At 39.2% G+C, this 20,015-nt stretch overlaps 2 protein-coding genes across 5 annotated transcripts in view; one reads left to right on the top strand and one right to left on the bottom strand.

The window, feature by feature from the left end:
- The first annotated feature begins 2,410 nt into the window (after positions 1-2,410).
- On the top strand, positions 2,411-3,861 carry gjd6 (gap junction protein delta 6). The gene has a single exon (XM_088640753.1). The coding sequence runs from the start codon at positions 2,504-2,506 to the stop codon at positions 3,704-3,706; it is 1,203 nt and encodes a 400-aa protein (XP_088496879.1). The 5' UTR covers positions 2,411-2,503; the 3' UTR covers positions 3,707-3,861.
- Positions 3,862-4,143: 282 nt separating this feature from the next.
- Positions 4,144-20,015, bottom strand: part of sh3gl3a (SH3-domain GRB2-like 3a) — a 42,370-nt gene continuing 26,498 nt past the window's right edge. For 2 of the 4 annotated variants that reach the window (XM_088640754.1, XM_088640757.1), the window contains 10 exons: positions 13,649-13,717; positions 13,373-13,445; positions 12,824-12,967; positions 10,567-10,700; positions 9,724-9,882; positions 9,276-9,379; positions 8,956-9,080; positions 7,423-7,455; positions 6,766-6,816; positions 4,144-6,298 (listed from right to left, as the gene is read on the bottom strand). In XM_088640754.1, coding sequence (XP_088496880.1) covers positions 6,093-6,298; positions 6,766-6,816; positions 7,423-7,455; positions 8,956-9,080; positions 9,276-9,379; positions 9,724-9,882; positions 10,567-10,700; positions 12,824-12,967; positions 13,373-13,445; positions 13,649-13,717 — 1,098 coding nt within the window. In that variant the 3' untranslated portion in view covers positions 4,144-6,092. The remainder of the gene's footprint in view (positions 6,299-6,765; positions 6,817-7,422; positions 7,456-8,955; positions 9,081-9,275; positions 9,380-9,723; positions 9,883-10,566; positions 10,701-12,823; positions 12,968-13,372; positions 13,446-13,648; positions 13,718-20,015) is intronic. The other 2 variants (XM_088640755.1, XM_088640756.1) reach the window with 2 other exon arrangements.

A 20,015-nucleotide genomic window follows, 5' to 3' on the forward strand; every position in this document is an offset into this window, starting at 1 on the left:
AAAAGGGATCAGGTGCCAAGTGTGTCTCTCGACAATTCAATAAAAATATTTCCATGCATGATTTTTAAATTAGTATTGGCATTGTTTGAGGATGGCATGAAGGCACTAGAGAGAACTTTGCAAGGTGACGCCTGTGGGAGACTTTTCCCAGTATTGGTGCTGGAGTCTGAACCCAGCTCTCTGCTCTGAGGCTCAAAAGGGATTTTTTTTTGGTATTTGCACTAATCCTATCTGCTATTCATTCACAAGCTGCTCCACACAAAAGCAGGGCGAATGGATATCATTGTAAATTCCTTCATGAACAGAAAGCCAGGGTGAATAATTCCTTTGACACTTTGGGACATTATAGAGAACCCAGACTCTGCAGATTATCATTGGAATAAAAAACAAACCAGGCAGGAAGTATGCAAACTCTTCACTCTGTCCAGACTAAACGGGCAGACCCCAGTGAGGCTCGGTCACGCCCCGTCTCTGCCAAGACCTATGGGTATTGAGATTGTCAAGGAAGGAAAGAGCTCAGATGGGCCAACCATGTAGAACAGCTAAAATAATCCCATGTGATATCAATGGCTTGAATAGCTATAAAGGACCCGTTTCATAACATATTATCAAGGCATTTTTTTAAACTACTCTTCACTTAAAGTCATTTGATATTTTATAACATACAAACTTTAGATTTCTGATATGAGGAAACAAGTCTCATGAAAACTAAATAATTTTAGGATTTCAAGACATAGATTGTTTTCTGAGGGATATTTTTATTAATCTTGTTGATGTTTGTTTTTTTAGGCAAGATGATGATACAGATCTGCTCTGTCATCAGTGTCTGCCAACTTGCAGCTTTACAGTTCACACTAAATGCATTTTGTCCTTGCCATGACACCTCTTGGACAACATGAGTAATCTGAGAGAGTCTAATCTGTGCCAGGCTGCATTTCAATGCCACTGGGTTGTGTCTGTTGTGCAAGCAAAACCTGTTTACCAAAGACACGGAGATTAGACTCAGAATCAAAGATCACAGTTAAAACTGAGAAAATAGATGCTGCCTGGTTTGTTTGCAGATGTGTAAATATTAAAACACTGAAAATGTCATTAAAAGTATTTTATATTTGAATAAAGACATCTAAATGAAATGTAATAGTTTTTAAAGTTGTGCTAGTGTGTGGCAAAGGGAGATGTGGTAAAGTCCAGTGATATCATAGTGAGTGAAACCATGGAACACCAAAGCCAATGTGTGGTATAATCTCGGGTTAACTACGGCAAAGCTTCAACACTGCTGGGCAGATTTGCTCTGTTAACCCTGTGCAAGTGGTGCAGCACTCTCTCCTGCTACTGGGAAGGCAGGCTCAGCTCAGACGCCTCTGACAGGTGGTTGGAGATCAGAACCCTGAGGAAGACACCCCGCTGAGAGGGAAGCCCTGATGGAAAAGAAAACATACAGAAACCTCCTCCTCCTTTGTGAGCTTACGGCCAGACTGGTGCGTCCTGCTGAGCACCAGGGCCATGGGCCTTTGATCTGATGGTCCACAGAGGCAAAAGGCCATCAGTAAGAACTTTAGTCATGGCAAGCAGTTTATCGTTGCGTTTCCTTATGTTGGACGGAAGGGAAGAGACCCTGGTTTATTCAGATGGCATGTGTGTAGATTCAGAAAGAACCCTGTCTTTTTCTCTCCCTTAGTTTTTAGATGACAGAAACGCTCCTGTCATTTAATGGATTTAAGAACTAGAGTTTCTAAACAGTGCCCGAAGCATTGATAATATATTTAGCTATGGTTTAATGATTTGCTCTTAGAAGGGGAACAGCCGTCTGTGGCTTGCATTTGCAAGAAACTTCAAGTGTTTTATCTCGACCTTTTATCACTTAATGATAAAGACCTTTAAGGCACTGTTGGATGACTACAGTCTTGAATCTTGTTCTCCAAGAACTTCCCTAACTAGTCTGTACTTAAAGAACAGATGTTTTGCAAAAATAATGTATGAAAATTAGTCCAAGCGCATAGATTTTACTGCTTGCAATTAGTATCAAGAAAAGCAGAATACACAGCAAATTTATGGAATATCTAAGAAAGCCTGGGGAATGCTCCACAATCTCTTATACTCTTATACTCTGTACTCTCATGAAGTAAAGGCTTTTCTGATACTTTGTTCAGAACACAATCTGAGTTTGTACTATTGATTTCCATATAGTCGCCAAACTGGCCATACCCTATGTCCCTAAGTGTTGCAGCCACAAAAAAAGACACCCTTTATCAGAGAAATATTTATGAATGCATGCCCATTTAAAGGAAAAACCTGTGCATCTTCAAACAGGGTAATCTATAAAGAATTTTATCTCCACCCATTATCATGTCCCACTCTGAAGTCGAAAGAGTGCGGGTCTCTCAAATTGTTTTAAATGGAGCCCCGAAGACAAGAGTGTTGACCATGTGACTTTTGTCAAGTGGCTACTAGCGGCGTAGGCTTGCCTTATCTCTGAAAGAGAAAGGGATGGCTCACTGCAGTGATGGCAACACAGCTCCCGAGCCAGGGCTGTAACATGAAAGCGCCTCTCCGCGGCACTGCCAGGACTAAAGTGGATCTATTTCGAGCAGTGTACTTCCAGAAAGCCCTGCACGGAGACATGACGGAATGGACGTTACTGAAGCGGCTGCTCGACGCAGTCCACCAGCACTCCACCATGATCGGGAGGCTGTGGCTGACAGTGATGGTGGTTTTTCGCCTGCTGATTGTCGCCGTGGCCACGGAGGACGTTTATACAGATGAACAGGAGATGTTCGTGTGCAACACGATTCAACCAGGGTGCTCAAACATCTGCTACGATTCCTTCGCTCCTATCTCGCAGCCGCGGTTCTGGGTGTTCCAGATTATAACTGTGTCCACGCCTTCCTTGTGCTTCATAATTTACACCTGGCACAGTCTGTCCAAACAGCCAGAGGGAGAGAGAGTTACGGAAAGCAAAGAGGCATGCGAAAGGAGCTGCGATTCAGAACTTTGTTCTGTCAAATCTCACAGGCATCTGGGACACAGCCTGGCAGACATTCTAGAAGGGACAGATGTTCACGTGAAAAGTGGAAGAGTTTCCAAGACAAGATTAAAAGTTGTCAAAAAAGGGGGTAAAAAGTCCGGGATCCTGTCAAAATACTACGTCTTTCACGTCTTCTTCCGTGCAACTCTGGAAATCGGCTTCGTCTTTGCTCAGTGGGTGCTTTTTGGTTTTAAGGTCCCTTCTCATTTTGTGTGCATGTCTTACCCCTGCACCCAGAGAGTAGATTGCTACGTTTCCAGGCCTACTGAAAAGACCATTTTCCTGATTTTTATGTTTTCCGTTGGGGTCTTCTGCATTTGCTTAAATTTCCTTGAACTTAATCACTTGGGATGGAAAAAAATCAAGGAATCTTTACTGAAAAAAGAAAGTTCATGGAAAGGATATCAGGAAATAAACCAAGATGCCCAATCACTGACCTCACTCACATTCAGAGACCTTACAAGCACTAACTCACTCCCAACATTAGATCTGATGGGAGAAAACAACCAGGACTGGACATGCACTGGAAGCTGCTCTCCTATTAAAGATGACAAAGAAGCTGCACCTCAGCAGCGCTCCGAAACACCAAGTGAGGAAAATCGAAGGGGCTCTCAGTCCCTGAAAAGCAAGACAAGTAAAGGCAGGATCTCAAAACAAAAGAGCACTGAAATTTGGATTTGAAATCAGATTGCAAAATGAGGAAAGGTTTTACTAATTGACCTGAACATGAACTTAAGATTGTACTACATCTTTCTGCCAATTAATTTTCCAATAATCGTTTTAATTTCTTCCAATACCTACACTAGGTTTTATCTACCTTATGGTTTATATGCCTAAGTACAGTTTTGAAAGAAAGTGCCAGATTTCAAAGAATTTAATAATTAAGAATATGTTAAATAATACATACAATCAATACAAAACAGTACAAGTGTTCTTACAAAGATTCACATTAAAAGGTCTTTAGTAATAGCCTTTTAAGAAATACTTTGACAGGATCTATTTTTACTAAATGAATTTTGTTAAAAACATCTCAGATGTAGTAGTTGTGTGTCAATCATGAAACAGGCATTAGCAACGGAAGAAAGTCGCAAGGAATAAAATAAGAACATTTGTCCAAGTTTGTTCAATATTTGCTTGTGATTTATTTAAGGAATATATTCATTTTTATATGCATTTACAACATCTATAAAACACTTCTGTATAAATTACTGTATGCTGCAGGAAAGAAGAAAAGGTTTCATTTACTGCCACTTTTGTATCAACCAAGTGAGAAACGTGACAGCTGAGTAACAGCAAGTAATGATAAAATTGGAATAAAAGAGTTGGAAATACTGAATTAAGAACTTAGTGTTCTGAAGCTACTAAAATAACCCTTGCAGCAATATAACACCCACTGAGGCATTAGAGAAATGTGAACTAACACAATTCTATTGCTTTAATGGTTCTGTCCCTTTACCATCTTTAAATGGAGCTTGAATTCATTAAAAACTAACACTGAGAGAACTGCAGTATTTTCGGTTTAAAAGAAATATTTTTGTTTAGATTCTAAGGCTTTAAATAATCACACTGCTTAAATTGCTCTGCCTTGGAAGGCTGATCAGTTAAGGAAAAGGAAAGTTTAGTCCATTTATCATGGTTCCAATTACTATGGGTCTGGGTGAAAAATAGCCTCTGTAACAGATAAATTGTGAAATCCTTTTAATTAAACTTCCAGAATACCTGTTACTCCTTGTCCAATTTACTAAAGTTTCTGAATAAACAGATTTCCTGTACTTCCTTCAAAGGGCAATTCTTCTTTCTTCAAATGACTATAATTCTTCAAGAACAATCTGTTAATTTGGTCCAGCAACTGTTTGGTACATTATTTTCAGGTATTTCTAGCTGTGTACTGAATTGGGGAGTCATTTCCTGGCCTATATTTTGGAAAACAGGAATGTTTTTGGATTGCAGAACCAGCTTTAAATAGAAAATAATGCTAAGATTAATATCTTGAAATCTTATAGATATATAAGCTAAGAGTAAGAAAAAAATTGAAATTGCAGAGTTTAAAGGTGTGGCATAGTTATAATAGTTTATAGCACAGCTATATATTGTTTTAATAAAGGTTTTTATCTGTTGCTTTTTGCATCCCAGACACTGTGAAGATTTACTGGTTTTCCCTGGAATAGATTTAATCAGCCCTGTTAAAACGATATATTTTCACAGTTTTACATTTTTTTAATACTTACACTACTCTCAGTCTGAAGATGTGGTGGAGAGTGTTTCCTTCTTAGTATCTGCAATTACTCTAACTAAAGCTACAACCAATAACAGTGGGGAGAGAAGCAAAAGAATGAAAATCTTTATATTCTGTTTATCAGTACAGAGTCAAGAGCATGTACTGTAAATCCAGATAACAGCCACATAGCTGCATTATAGATATGACCTCTGTAACTAACCGTGAACCTGAAAACCAGTTACAGTTTTCATTTGCATGTGTATTTATGGGAGTCAAATGTAAAGCTTTAGTGCAATATAAAATACATAAAAAGCACTTATAAGGTGAGTGCAAATAAGAGGTTTGCCCCCATTGAACACAGACTTGGCAATATTTATCATGATGCTCCTTTGTATCACAATAAGTTATACCATGTAAACAGAAGGACTCAGTGAGGACAATCATTCATAGAAGTACAGTTAGTTATATACTCACAGTTTAAAATTGTGTTTCAGAAAAACACATAAGACCACGGCAGGCAGGTAATAAACTATTCCACATTATAGCAGAAAGGTACTGAGATAGCAACAGAAAATACCAACCCCGATACATGAAATACCACTTTTCTTCAAATAAATCAAGGCATACAAATGGTATGTCGTATGTTGCCTGGAAAAGTAGTTCCACTTTCGTTACAAATGAAAAATGTACAAAATAAATACTTGAAAAATAAGACATAGAAAAGTCTGTCAGTCAAAAAGCAAGGCTTTCACAGAACGCGACATTAAGGAAATGTCTCTGTAAATTAATTTAGAACTATGAGTTTGGTTCCACAGTTTCAATAAAAAAAAAGTTTTGACTGCTGTTTTTTTACTGTGGCAAAGGCACAATAACATCCACGTAGTTGATGGGGAAGAAGCCTGATTCTCCATTGATCATGCCCTCATACCAGTTCTCATCAATCTGGTTGGTGAGAATGATGATGTCTCCTTCCTTGAACCCCAGCTCCCCCTCGTTTTCAGGTTCAAAATCATACAGTGATCGACAGCAGGGCTGGTCCATATGAACAGAAGACCCTGGAAGAGGCATCCGAGAAGAGTAAGGTCAGAGAAATCAAGAGTCAGTTTGCGGGTGCTCTTCGAAAGCGAGTAAAAACGGAGAAAAAGAGGTACCACCACAACAATCAAGCCACGATTACTCGCATAAACAAGACTGTGTCCCAGACAAACTTGCAAGCTGACCTTCAGCTTGTCAGGTTTAACAGAACACTGACAAGTCTGAAGAAAAACATTTTTGCAATTGTATTTGCCCTCTATCTCTGCAAGCCTTTGCATTGGGAAAGCAAAACAATGCAATCAAAGCAAATTTCCCACTAATGCGCCACTAAGGACTGATTCAAAAGCTTCGCTCCCAAGCAGTCTGTTTCTAACTCTAACTCAATAACATAGCTGCACGGAACCAGAAGAGGAAATAAGACAGATGACTGAGAGAGAGAGCAATGACTGGATAGTCAACAACATGGGGGCGCTGGGGAGCTACTCACGATTGCTCTCTGTGCTCTGGGGCCATGAGAAGGACATGGGTGAGACTTGTGCTGTTGAGTTGTAACACAATAAGTAAGTGGGAGGTGAAGGAGAAAGGAAAGGGTCAGACCAGATACCGCTATGCTTATTTCTGTTAAGGAACTGTACTAAAAGATCTTGTTCCGAGCCAAAGAATGAAGTTTTCTCTTAATATAAACGCTAAAAGTTAAAGTTATGTACTTCATATGATAATGTTGCATTCTTAATTATTTTCCAAATACTGTAATGACATAATTCAATTGGTTCTTCTCTTGTTTTACCAAGGTATGACCACAAGGAGGCACATCAAACATTCCGATAAGCAGGAGCCTTGTGGGTTTGGTAAACTATTACACAATGCTTTGGCATTGGAGTCATTTGGCACAGAAGTGAGCATGAATCTAAAATTCCAGAATGAGCAGCCAAAATAATTAAGTTTCTACGTGAAATGCGTGGAATATAAAAATTAACTATAAGTAAAAGGTTCTTAGAAAATCAAGTTTAAACGAAAAGGAAGAAAACTTTTACACATGGATGTTACCATTCTTGAGACTAAGTGCCTAAGCCAAAGGTTGGTAAAGTAAGACAACTGATCTGTTCCCTTTACATTTTGATAATGTCTTAGGCTTGATACCTACTGTTTCCATTTACAGTGTGGTTGGTCTGGGCATCTGCAATAAATTATGAATATATTAAAATCTAAGCAGGTCTGAAGGCAAAGCATTTTATTCTACTATACCAGAACAAAGAAACATTACATTTATTAATCACTATCTTTTTACACATATTAGTAAATAAAAGGTTTCATCAACTCATTGGCCTTAATAAACTCAGAAACAATATACATCAACCAGAGAACCTTAAAGAAATAATTTTCAGCCATCTCTCCACCTACCAGTTTTCTGAATGCAGACCGAATTCCGTCACACACAGTATATTCCCAGAATAAAAATATGACAGGGATCCATTCCATACAGTAACAAACAGCCAAGGCTTACAGACAAACAGACATCCATGGGAGAAGCAATGCCTTCTAAACCCTTAGCTGGACACAAGACTGAAACCTGTTTTCTATAACATTCCTGCTATAATGAATTTTTGTTGCCAATGTAGCTGACACTAACTTTAAAAGAAAAAAATACATCATTAAATTATTCTACATTCTCAGTGTTGGGAGCTTGGTTTGGTGCTCACAAAGCAGATGGAAGAAAAAGCCTGGCTGTGAAGACACCTCTCTCACCATGGGCTCTCACTGAAGATCACTACCCTGGCAGGAAATGAGAAACCCTCCTTTCTACTCAGGTTTTTGTCCCCTTACAATGTATTGCTTGTTCTGATAACAGACCTCTAACAGGACCTTTCAGGTTATAAAGTGCTTTTTCCTTAGTCAAGAGTTAATTAGTGCTTCAGTCAGATTTTTTTCATGGCTGAGCCTATACTTCTGTAACTAAACTCTTAATTTAACCAACAGTCTGATTAAATAAACCTTAGTGTTATCAGCTTTGAAAAAAGTAGGGTGATTTTGTTATCTATGATATTTGACAGATAACATCACATTTCCATTTAAAGACTGAGAAATGTAGACAAAATAGATTTACTGCAATTAAGGGACCATGGACTCTTTTTGAGGAATCCTTGCTTAAACTGTAGTATTTATTGAAAAGGAAACACTGTGTGGCCATTGGGTGGTGTAATAGACTGTTCATGAAATGTGCATGAAACACAGGTATGGAAAAGAACGACTAATGAACAGGAAGCATTGAAAAAGTGTTTGCAAACACAAAAAACATTTTAATACAACAAAACTGTATTTTAAAAACCTTTAAAATGTATGCAATGTTTTTTTAAAAAAGCATAAATTCAAACTGTATGTTCTACCAACGTTCACATTGGTTTCCTCCAGGTTTTCCAGTTTCCTCTCATAGTCGAAAGACATACCTGTACTACAGGTAACTGGCTTTTGGAAAACTGGCCCTGGTGTGAGTGTGTACGTGTCTGTGTCTGTGTGTGCCCTGTGATAGACTAGAAACCCCTCCATGGTGTACACTGCCTTGTGCCCCTTGCTTTCTGGGATAGGCTCCGGCTTTCCTGTCTCCCTCTATTGGATAAAGCAGTTAGGAAATGGATGGATGGATTCAAACTGTACTTTCATAAAAGTGATGCATGGTTACCTGAGGACTTGAATGATGAACTGTATGACAATCCATTGTGCTGCTGGTTATCGATGGTCTCTAAGCTCGTCATTATGGATTTTGGTTTGAATTCTCTTTTAGGGCGGTTGCTTGCTGCTGTTATTCTGTACAAAAGTTAAATAATGCCAAATTAAATTAAGAATGCAGACATCACCTGGATAGCTAGTCTTAATTTTTCACATCAATGGCCAGCACATGTACTGCAGAGAAAATGTTCAGATAAGCTGTTGTGAGTAAAAACACAGAGGAGAGATTAGGTTTCTTTATTACTTGTAAAAAGAGCAGAAAGTATACCCTACCTGCTCTGTAATTTGTTGTTAAGCTCTTCAAGAATTTCCAGAGACTGGCGATGATAGTCTAGTGCTGCTTCAACTAAGGCTGACAGCTGACTCACCTGCTCCACCTGAATAAACACAACTCTCATCAGCACATGTACAGACACTTAGTAGAAAAAATAGGTGGCATTTTCAATGCTTTTTCAGAGATCAGTGATTTAACAATATTCTTAACACTTCTCCAGTAGTTCCTGAAGGGAACAAAAAGGCAAAAAAACATTTATACTGCACCATTTTACATGCCCACACATTCATGATATAGTCTGGCAACTAAAAAAATAACTTGCATCTTCTCTTTTTAGAAAAGCGAAGTACAGTTACAATGAGAAACAGAGTGGTTTTTCATACAGCTACAGGACTGTGCTTCCATAAAATGATTAACTGTAATCATAGACGTTTCATTTTCACTTACATCATTTTCTAAAAAGTTGAACATGCTTCTTTCAGCCAGCTCTTTGGACTCTTCGAATTTTTCCACAGCTTGTTTGATTTCTTCATCCGGTATCTTACCCTGACGCTTCTTTTTGTAATCATAATCTAATCGACGACCTTCAAGTTTTTTTAAATGATGCTGTCGAGGAAGAGACAAATTGTTGACTTTGAGTATCTTTTAAAAATTACAAGGCAAAATCAGAAGTCTGCCTACCCTCATATGCTATAATAGCTTCATGCCTCATGCTCTATTCTTCGAAACCCTGGGCGCTCCCACAGCTTGTACTCCTCCAGTTCTGGGTCTTTTCAGTCTCTGGCAATAGAATCTGTATGTTCCTGCTTGATGCTTGGCCTGCATTTCTTTCTCATTTCATTCAAATGCAGATTCAACTCTTTCACTTTGCTGATCTAAATGTTTCCATAATCAAAGGTCTGAAATTCATAATGGTCAAGATTCATCTCATCTCTGGTTTTGCTAAGTGATTTCAGAGTGCATAGACAGGCACATGAGTATGCATGTGCATTCTCTCATTCAGAAGGTGATCTTTAAATCTCAGCTATTAAACTCACTACATGCAAATCCAGTGCAAGCACATACAGTACAGTACAGTACTGTTCCATAAGAAATCAATTAAAAGAAAATTCTGCTCTGGTTCAATTTTTTAAAAAAAACTGTACGATAATACAAGTATACATGACCATTGCAAATCAAATGTGTCATGACCACAAAATTTAAAGCAACAAAATCTGAAAACTGTGCAAGTGTCTGAATACTATGCTAGTCACTCTGTGTGTAACAGTACATAAATTTTTCAATACCTACCCCAATTTCTTTTAAATCTTTTTCTTGTAATGTTTGTAGGGGATCAATAAAGTTCTGTTTAACACCGATGTCCAGTGAGTCTTTCACGTCAGCCATTTGTTTCATGGCTTCACCAATATCAACCAATGCACACCCTGGAAAGATGTCAGCGAAATGCTCCATTCAGAGGTGACCACACACAACATAAAAGCAGAGCCTTACAATGTTTACCCTTTGTTTAAAAAGCTATATCCTGCGGGCTTTAGAATGATTGGTACCCTTGATAACAATGAACAAAAAAGACATATAAATAACACAGACAGTAAGCCATATTTTATACCCCCCAAATGGGAAAACCAGAAGCTTTTATTCTAATACAAGGAAAACATTTTTGAATGAGTAACACTATTTTTTTCTCACAAATATAGGAGTCAAAATTATTGGATCCCCCGTTTTTCATATTGCTGCAACCTACTCTTGCAAGGATAACAGCACAAAACCTTTTCCTATATTGTTCAATAAGGTTAGAGAACACATTGGGAGGGATTGTGGACCATTGCTCTGTGCAGACATTGTCCAGGTCCTTGATGCCCATATAAACTGCCCTCTTCAATTCAGACTTTGGGTTTTCAATCGGGTTTTTTTGTCCAGAGACTGGGCGAGAGTCTCTGCAAACGTTGATGTCATCGTCATGCTGGAAGGTCCACCACTTGCAGATTTCTGGCAGAGGTAACCAGGTGTTTGGCCAGAATACTGTATCCTGATACGAGTGGAGTTCATGATGCCATTGATCTTAACAAGCGCCCCAGGGTCAGTGGCGGCAAAACAGCCCCGCAAACTTTAATGATCCACTGCTGTATTTGTTCGTGTCTGTACGTATCCCTTTGCTGATGCCTAACGCCCTGATTGTGTCAGTGGCCAAAGACTTTGATTTTAGTTTCATCTGACCATAGCACCCGGTTCCGATCAAAGTCCCAGTGGTGTTACACAAACTCCAGCCACTTCAATTCGTCTTGTGTTGTCAGTGAGGGCTTTCTTCTGGCAGCTCTTCCAAACAGCTTGTTGGCATGGATATACATGTATCATCTTATTGTTGATTATTGGGTCTTGGTGACCCAAAGATGCAACCAAACACTGTAGTTCTCCAACAATGAACCTTGGATGTTTTTTTAGCTCCAACATCATCTTCTTCACTGTGCGTGGGGACTTCCGTCCACTTCCAGGTAAATTAACCACTGTTTAGTGGTTTTCAACTTGATTATTGCCCTAATAGTGCTAAGTGGTATATTTAACTTTTTATGCATTTTTGCATCAATTACCTGGTTTTTGAAGCTAACACAACCATCTCTGTCTCTTTTGATTCGTCAGTTCTTTGCCTTTCCCCATGGTGATGGATGACACAAGGTTTTCTCACATGTGCTGCCTCTGTTCATAGCCTTGTGAAACAGGAAGTCCAAAAACCCATTCCTTGGGACTGATTTGTTTTTAAATAAAGAGAATTTCATTGCAGATTACATTTTGTGTACTTTTCTTCAATAAACAATGTAGGAGATCCAATAATTTTGACACCTATGTTTCAGAGAAAAATACTATTACTTAATACTCTAAATACAGCTCATTATCTGAGCAGTTTATTATATACAGCATTTTTGTTCATTTTTATCAAGGGTACCAATAGTTCTTGAGCCAACCATAAAAGGCATGAGGTGATCTTTAAAAGCATCTCACTCCATTTCTGTGTGTAAGTTTTCATTGACCTGCAAAGCTTTTAAATTTATCTGACTCTAAATTCTTAGTAAAATACAGTACTTTTGAAATAATTCAGTTTCAACACTCAATGAAGAACATGCCATAGCGGACTAAACTCTTGCCAAAGAATTAAACTGGCCTGTCCACTAGGTGTCAGCATTGAGTTACATGACCTCTTAACATCTTTAAAAGTTAACTGCTTTTGTGAAGTTCAGAATTACATATTCATTTCTACATGTGTCTGTTTTGCAAAGCATGAAATGGCAAAGGGTAGAGTGTAAGTTTCCACTTTTCATACAGTATGAATAACAATACAGTCCTTTAAGATTAATCACAATTTTCCCTGACTCTTCTGTGCAAGGTGGCTTACAACAGCAATTATACATACATTTTATAATCTGACAGGTGTAGTAAGTGAAAACCGTTTACCTGGTGCAGGACATGAGATTACAGATCGCACAGGAGACAATTTAATAATTAACGTGTGAAACAAGCACAACACGTGTCCAACACAGGCAGAGAAGCTCACCAAATGTTGAATCTTCTCCTAACTCCCTGCCATAACGCAGCATGCAGTCCCCCAGCATCCCCTCTGTCTGAGGATAGCCCGTAGTCTTCACCTGTCCTCGAATCTTGGACACAGTGTTCAGCATGCCAAGCTTGGCTCTGTATGCTGAAAGATCAGCACAAGTGGAAAATTAGGGGGAAAATGCTCACATTAGCTCACAAAATTACCTTTTACAAAAATGGTCCTACTCTTTTGAGAAGCCAATTAGTTACAATTATTTACTTCAAATGTACTGACCCTTCACTTAGCTAAAAATCAATAACAATGCTACGGAGAAATTAACTGAACATCACAAATGGGCATTTAATTGTGTTCCTTCACAGTAAAAGTACTCACAGGTGTAAAACCATCAAGATGTTGTGAACCTATACTTCAATTATCAGTAGCCGTATAAAAGAATGCTGTGAAAAGAGTCCAGCTACTCTGAAAACGACTTTTACTGGTACTGCTGCTATTCCTTCTATACCTACTGTTATTATTACTTATAATAATAAAATAAATTAATAATACCTGGATTTGGTTGAAGGTATTCTGTGGTTTTTGATAGGAGATCCATGACAGATTTGTTGGTGACCTCTATTTTCTAAAATAACACATTGATCATATTAGTAAAACACATATAAAAATATATCCATCCATTTTCTAACCACCTTGTCCAATTGGGGAACCAGAGCCTATCCACACAAGCAACAGGCACAAGGCAGGGCACACCTTGGATGGAACACCAGTCCATCGCAGGGCACACACGCACACAAACCCTGGTTCTCTGGTTAGCACACAGCTTACCCTTTCCATTTCCATGAAATCTTCATCCAGTTTTGTTCCTTCAGCCCCACTAATCTTTTCACTGAATAGCTGCAAAACAAGGAAATGTTAAATCAGTAGCAAAGATCGGATTATGGATTTATCTATAGATATTTTTTTTATAGATTTATGTTCTGCTTCACATGAGAAGTGACATTGTAATGCACTTTAACATTTCAACATTTCTCTAACACCACTTACAAGTTGAGAGATCTGGGATCCTTTCTGGGGACAAAAAGAACCAAGCAGTAACCATCTCCAATAAATCTGTCTTCGCTGCGGTATGAGGTACAAGATGGAAGGACTGCCTTGATTATAAATAGCACATGGAAACTGCACAAATCCTGAGGAGGCTGATGCAACCCATCATTTAGATGAATTGCTGGTTGTCACTCAAGAGCTTCACAACATGTAATTTGTGGTCAGCGAGCTCTTTGTGTGCATTACAGTAAAATCATACTGACGTGACCTGGAGCTGCATCATTCTTGCCCCGTTAACACAAGAACAGGTCTAGGAGAATCATCCTGAATATTTAATGGTAATGCAACATATAGCACAGTATATCACCATATGTTTTGTGTTGCTTCAGAATAGAAGAAGGCAGTAATAGACTGCTTGCTCATAACAGTGCTTTTGTGCTCTGCATTTTAATCTCCTTATAACCATGATACATGTGTACAGTAAATAACAAGGCAGTGATGTGCTAAGAGATAGGACATACATTTCAGATGTACAATAAAAAGCAGTATTTCAGAAATATTCCACAGCAGATTCTCCTGTTTTTTGGTTCGTTATTAAATTTGCTGAATTATAGTCGGCACAATTTTAATTGCATAGGTGGTTTCTGCTCTGCCTGTTTTTTTTCTTCTCTTTTATGTAGAATTGCAACGTTCCTTATATTGGCATAACCATCTCCAGACGTTAACAAAGGGGAGAAGAAATTTAATAAATTAAGGGACTTTTAAGTTCTTTCCACAAATACCGCAAAACTGTAAGGTCACACAATCTTTTTAACATTTTTATACTTCATTCTGCAAGAATAACAATGAAAAAGCCTTGACACAACAGACTATATTATGTAACACTCTGCTGAAGGACTTTTTGCTCCACTGGGTTATTTCATAACAGTCTTATAAAAACACAAAACAAACTCCTTTACACAGTAAACCATAAAGATGAAACATTAGCATGAGACAAATTACATTATATCAATTTTATCTTAAAGATAATTATTTATAGTAAATGAGACAAAACACATAAATCAAGCTATGTTTGCCATGTTCTTCTCTTTATTATGAGATGCCAATTTTTTATTATCAGTCCATTAAGGGAAATCCAGTATTTAAACAAGGGGACCTGGAGAACCACTGATCCAGTGACTGTTCACCCAACAACAGGCTAAAAACAGAAGAAAAGCAGTTTCTCTGTGTTAATTCTTCTGTGCTTTTGTGCAATAACTGGATGCACACGACACACCGCAGAATCTGCTTTATTAAACCACAGGGCACAGGGCCTCTCGAAAGGCTCAAGTGGTGAATCTCTATTATCACGGGTTCGAGCCTGGGTCGTGTCACTAGCCGACTGTGAGTGGGATACACCAGGAAGTGAGTGGCATCTCAGCCAACAGCATCCTCTGTGACCCCCTAGGTGCCTGCGGGCTAGTGGTTCTGTCAAAGGACGTGCCTCCCCTCAAATTAGTGACGAAGCGCTGATGGAAGGTGGCGGTTCCTCTGACGGTGTTTCGGGGGAAAGGGATTACACTCCCTAATTCTGTGTGTGATCAGAAAGTTTCACAGCCATGAGCTGAGATGTGAAAAACACACAACCGGCAAATCCAAACTCCAGTGGGTATAACGAAAAAAAACTTGCTATTCTAATTTAAAAAAAAGAGGTGAATCTGAACCAGCAGTTTTTGGAGAAACCATAGCCATTTCCTATCAAGGCTCATACTAGACTGCGTATAGGTTAGTCAAGCCCAGAACCCTTATTGGTCAACTTACTGACCTTATTTTGGATTTTTTTAATAATCTTTATAAAATAATAGAAAAGATGGAGTGAAGTGCAGCTATAGTTGCTGGTCCTTGTCCTCATCCTTCAGGAGAGCAGCACAGGCACGTGTCATTATGACATCTAAAACTGGTGGTTTAAGTGTGGTGATTGTGGCACTTTTCATCCTAAAATCAAGTCAAATTGAAATTTTGGCATCGCAAATCTCAGTGTTGTCATGTCATTTTAAGGCATGTTCAATTTTGGGTGCACAGCAAATAATTTCAACAGAGTAACAGACGGCTTGCAGATTTGCCCAATAATTGAACCAGAAAGCCAAATCCACCAAAAATATTTAACTGCATTATTATCAATTGGGCTTCTGCTTTTATCCGAAACAACTTTGACTTATACCCATTTATAGACGTGGGCATACTGGGGCTGTTCAAGTAAATATTTTGCAGGAAGGGACAACAGCAGTACCCCACTCTGTCCACAATCTTCCAGTTACAAGTCCAGAGCCCCTAACAGCTGCAACACTCTAGCCCTACATGGCCTGCTAGGCTTACCAGGTACCACTGCTTTGGTACTTGTGCCCCTACCGTTCAGAAACAAGGATGAACACAACCTTTGAGTTTAGAAATAATTCCTGAAGAACAACTACTGTGTTTTCTCTTTAAAACACATGATTATACAAGTATCCCAATACAAGTCACAGGAAAATGATGACAGAATCCTTCGCTGATTTCTACAGTAACTGGATTTCCAGTAACTATGGCACTGGAATGGTGACTTCAATTATACTGTATTGCAAACAGGACTATTGGGACACTGCCACTTGGTAGCAGTGCCATCAATCCAATTTCCTGTGGATAACAATGAATGCATTATTATGTAATACTAAAAAAAATCTACTTCAAATATTCTAAAAATACTCATGACTCATGATGTCTTTTTTATATATGAAAATGTAACTATTTGATTTAAAATGCTAAGTGGTGTTCTACATTAATTTAGTAGTAGCTTGTAAATGTACCCAGCAATTTTCTCTTCCTAGGGAAGCACTAACAGTAGGGGCAGGCGACTGATTTATTATATGCTGTTGATAGTAGTTTGTGTCTTGCAAGCCCTGTTTTCTTATTCAAATATGTTCTAATAATACAGATAGTCTTCTTCCTGCTTTCAAAGGGCAAACAGTTAATCTCTCATCTGAAAATCTTTACCATTAGCTCCTTTAACCCTAACTCCTAGAACGTCACACCTCTCTGGCTTTCTTTGTAAAATGTCATTCTGCAATATTTTACACTTGTTCCACTGCTTTCACAACAAACCATTATCACACTATTCACGTTCAAGACTCAAAACTCACATGGATTTCATAGAGACGCCTAGCTATTCGAATGGAACTGAGGGCTGTACTGCACAAAAATAGCAGAGGCAGAAAAAGTATTTGGAAGCTGCATGGACCACAGACCTTGACAAGCACCATGAATGCAACAGGAAGGTTCAATCACGCAGAGCTGGCATAACCTACTTCCGTTTAAACCCATCACATCACTTGAACCTGTCTTCTTCTAATTACGCTAATAGGACCCTTCTGTTTGTAATACGCAGAGGAAATGACCCCATAGGAAGCTTTAGGAAGAAGTTAAAGCAGTGCCTCATTAAAAAATGACACCGAACTGCAGGAATACATTTGTGAGTTCACTTGTTTTAACAATTTGGAATCAGTTCTTTTTTGTTCACCATGTCTTGGCTCGCAGTATGAACCCCACAGCTGCATTCTGGGGAGAATGAAGAAGTGTAGGCAGACTCCTCCGGCTTGCCCTCCTTTGTGCCAGTCACCTTGTAACAGAGGCAGCACTGCCCCATTCCGATCAGAGGAGAGGCACATCGCCCACCAACTGCACCGGCAAAGGGGGACCAAAGGGGGCGCTACGTCTCTGAGCATCGAGAGACCCCTGGCGACTGATTCCACTGTACCAACCACACTGTACACCTGAGCCCTTGGGGAATTCTGTAACCACTGGCGAAAACTCAGAACACTTGGATCACTGGGCTCTGCCCACACTTCGACCAGAGCCTTTACCTGCCACACTTTCAAATCAACAGTGACAAACTAACCTCTCTGCTAATGCATATCTGGCTAATATTTATTTTATAATGCTTGCAGGGAATCTATTCTGCGTCTTTTCACAAAATGGGGTCTTTACAGTAAATTGTTCACATCCAAACGATACAACCACATTCTGTGCCGGGCATGTTTGAGATTGTGCAGAATGCCATAAATGATAGGAAGCTTGATCTTGCCAAGTGTCTATGGCCTTTAGCAAAGTATGTGCTACAGAGAAACTGTTCCATTAGCAACAAAGGCATGGAATCCAGATGGTAATGTAGGCTTGTACTCCAAGATAAAGCAGAAGGTCCTGAGGATGGATAATACAAAGTGAAATGGCCACACGTCAGATGCATTCTGCTGCAGAATTAACCCCAAATGTTTCATTTTATAAGTAGTATTTCATTCAGCATAGGACAACACAGACATTACCACAAGTGTAGAGAGCTCCAAAACAAGGCCTCAGTTTATTTTTTAACAAAACTGCAACCCTGTTCTAACTAGCAATGGGACTGCCTTCTGCAGTTCAAGAAATTTGCATCTCATAGTGCTTGAAATCAAAAACTGCCCTTTTCCAAAGCCAGACTTCCACTGGGTCTAGTTTGGAAGAAAGGAAACTTTTTCCTAAAATCCCTTCTGGCAGCGAGAAGTACAGAGTTGCTCGTTGCCAAGTCAAGAACCTGAAGCTTAAGAAAACAGCATGAAACTTTTTCCTGAGATTGATTTGCCTTTGTTTACATCAACTCAAATAACCACATGACAGCTCAGTACCAAATACACCTTATGCCAAAGAATGTACTGTTCCCTTTCAGTGCTGGGCTTTTTATGGTCGTCCTGCAAAAGACACCATCACACACTCAGTAATAGTTGTTTTCTACTGCGGACTTCAAGTACATACAAATTCCAAAACAAATTCCTTTTCTCTTACGAGGAACAGTACAGATCCAAATCCTCTACAAGACGTTAACCATGGCCAGTGTTTGAGGCCCCCAACACAAACAAGAAAATAAGAGATCACACCAGGCACAGGCAGCATCCCCCTTAGAGTGTAATGTTCCAATCTATGAACACATGAAAGCCTATAAATGTAGAAAGCATTTGTTTTCTGCCCATATTTCAAACTGATCCTGATCAGGATCAGGTACTGTAGCTGATTACAGGTACTCCCTGACTTGTTCCACAAAACCCTACGTATGCCAGAACGTTGGAACTTTGTCATATTGTTACCTGGTATGCTCAGTGATTATTACAGTACTGTACATCTATCCATCAATTTTCTAACCATTTTATCCAGTCCTGGGGTAGCCAAAGCCTATGCCCAGAAGCACTGGGTGCAAGGCAGGGTACGTGTCGGACAGGACGCCGATCCATCGCAGGGCACACACAGCCCAATTAACCTACCAGCATGACTTCGGACTATGAGACGAAACTGGAGTACTCATACAGTAGGAAACCCACACAAACATAAGGAGAACATACAGTACAAACTCCATGCAGACAGCACCCCAAGTCTGGAACTTAAACCAGGGCTCCAGTGTCAAACACAATCAGTGTCTTCATAGCTATATATGTGTGTAAAGGAGGGTGTGTATAAACATGTATGTGTTTGTCTATGTGTGTAACAGAGTGTGTTTGTATAAAAATGTACAGTATGTGTGTGTCTTTGTGTGTAACGGAGTGGTGTATAAAAATGTACAGTACATGTGTGTCTTAGTGTACGGGACACGTTTGTGTTTGTGTGTATAAACACATATGAAGGATGTGCCTTCTATGCTGGAGCTCACAAGCAGTAATAAAATGGAGACTCAGGGTTAGTCATCATACAGAGGAATAAAGCAACGTATCTGTGATGCAAAGTGTGTTCCTGTATCAATCAAGGTAGCGGCTTGGCAAACATATTAGAAATCCCTTTCAAATCCTTCAGCTTGGAGGCTGCTGCACCAGCTGTATTGAAATTCGGCAGATCTCATTCACAGCTACTGGAGCCTGAGATATGCACCTCATAAACTGTTGTGATCATTTTCCAGCCCACATTGGACAATGACTTACTGGTAGGTATCATTCTAGTGACTACACAGTTAAAGCAGGGGGCAATGGCACTCTTGTGTAAGCCAAAAAGCCTGACTCATATAATTCTTATAAATTCTTCTTTCTTTGCAACTAACATCCATTTCATAACAACCTTATTGCCACATTGCTTCAATTACTATTGTATTTCATGAGAATGACAATGGAAGCCTGGAAGT

Source organism: Lepisosteus platostomus, chromosome 7, assembly GCF_059453375.1.
Source record: "Lepisosteus platostomus isolate fLepPlt1 chromosome 7, fLepPlt1.hap1, whole genome shotgun sequence".
In the NCBI taxonomy this organism is placed as follows: domain Eukaryota; kingdom Metazoa; phylum Chordata; class Actinopteri; order Semionotiformes; family Lepisosteidae; genus Lepisosteus; species Lepisosteus platostomus.

Bases quoted from the DNA above. Each gene is read 5' to 3' on its own strand.
- gjd6 (XM_088640753.1), top strand. From the start codon at position 2,504: ATGGCAACACAGCTCCCGAGCCAGGGCTGTAACATGAAAGCGCCTCTC.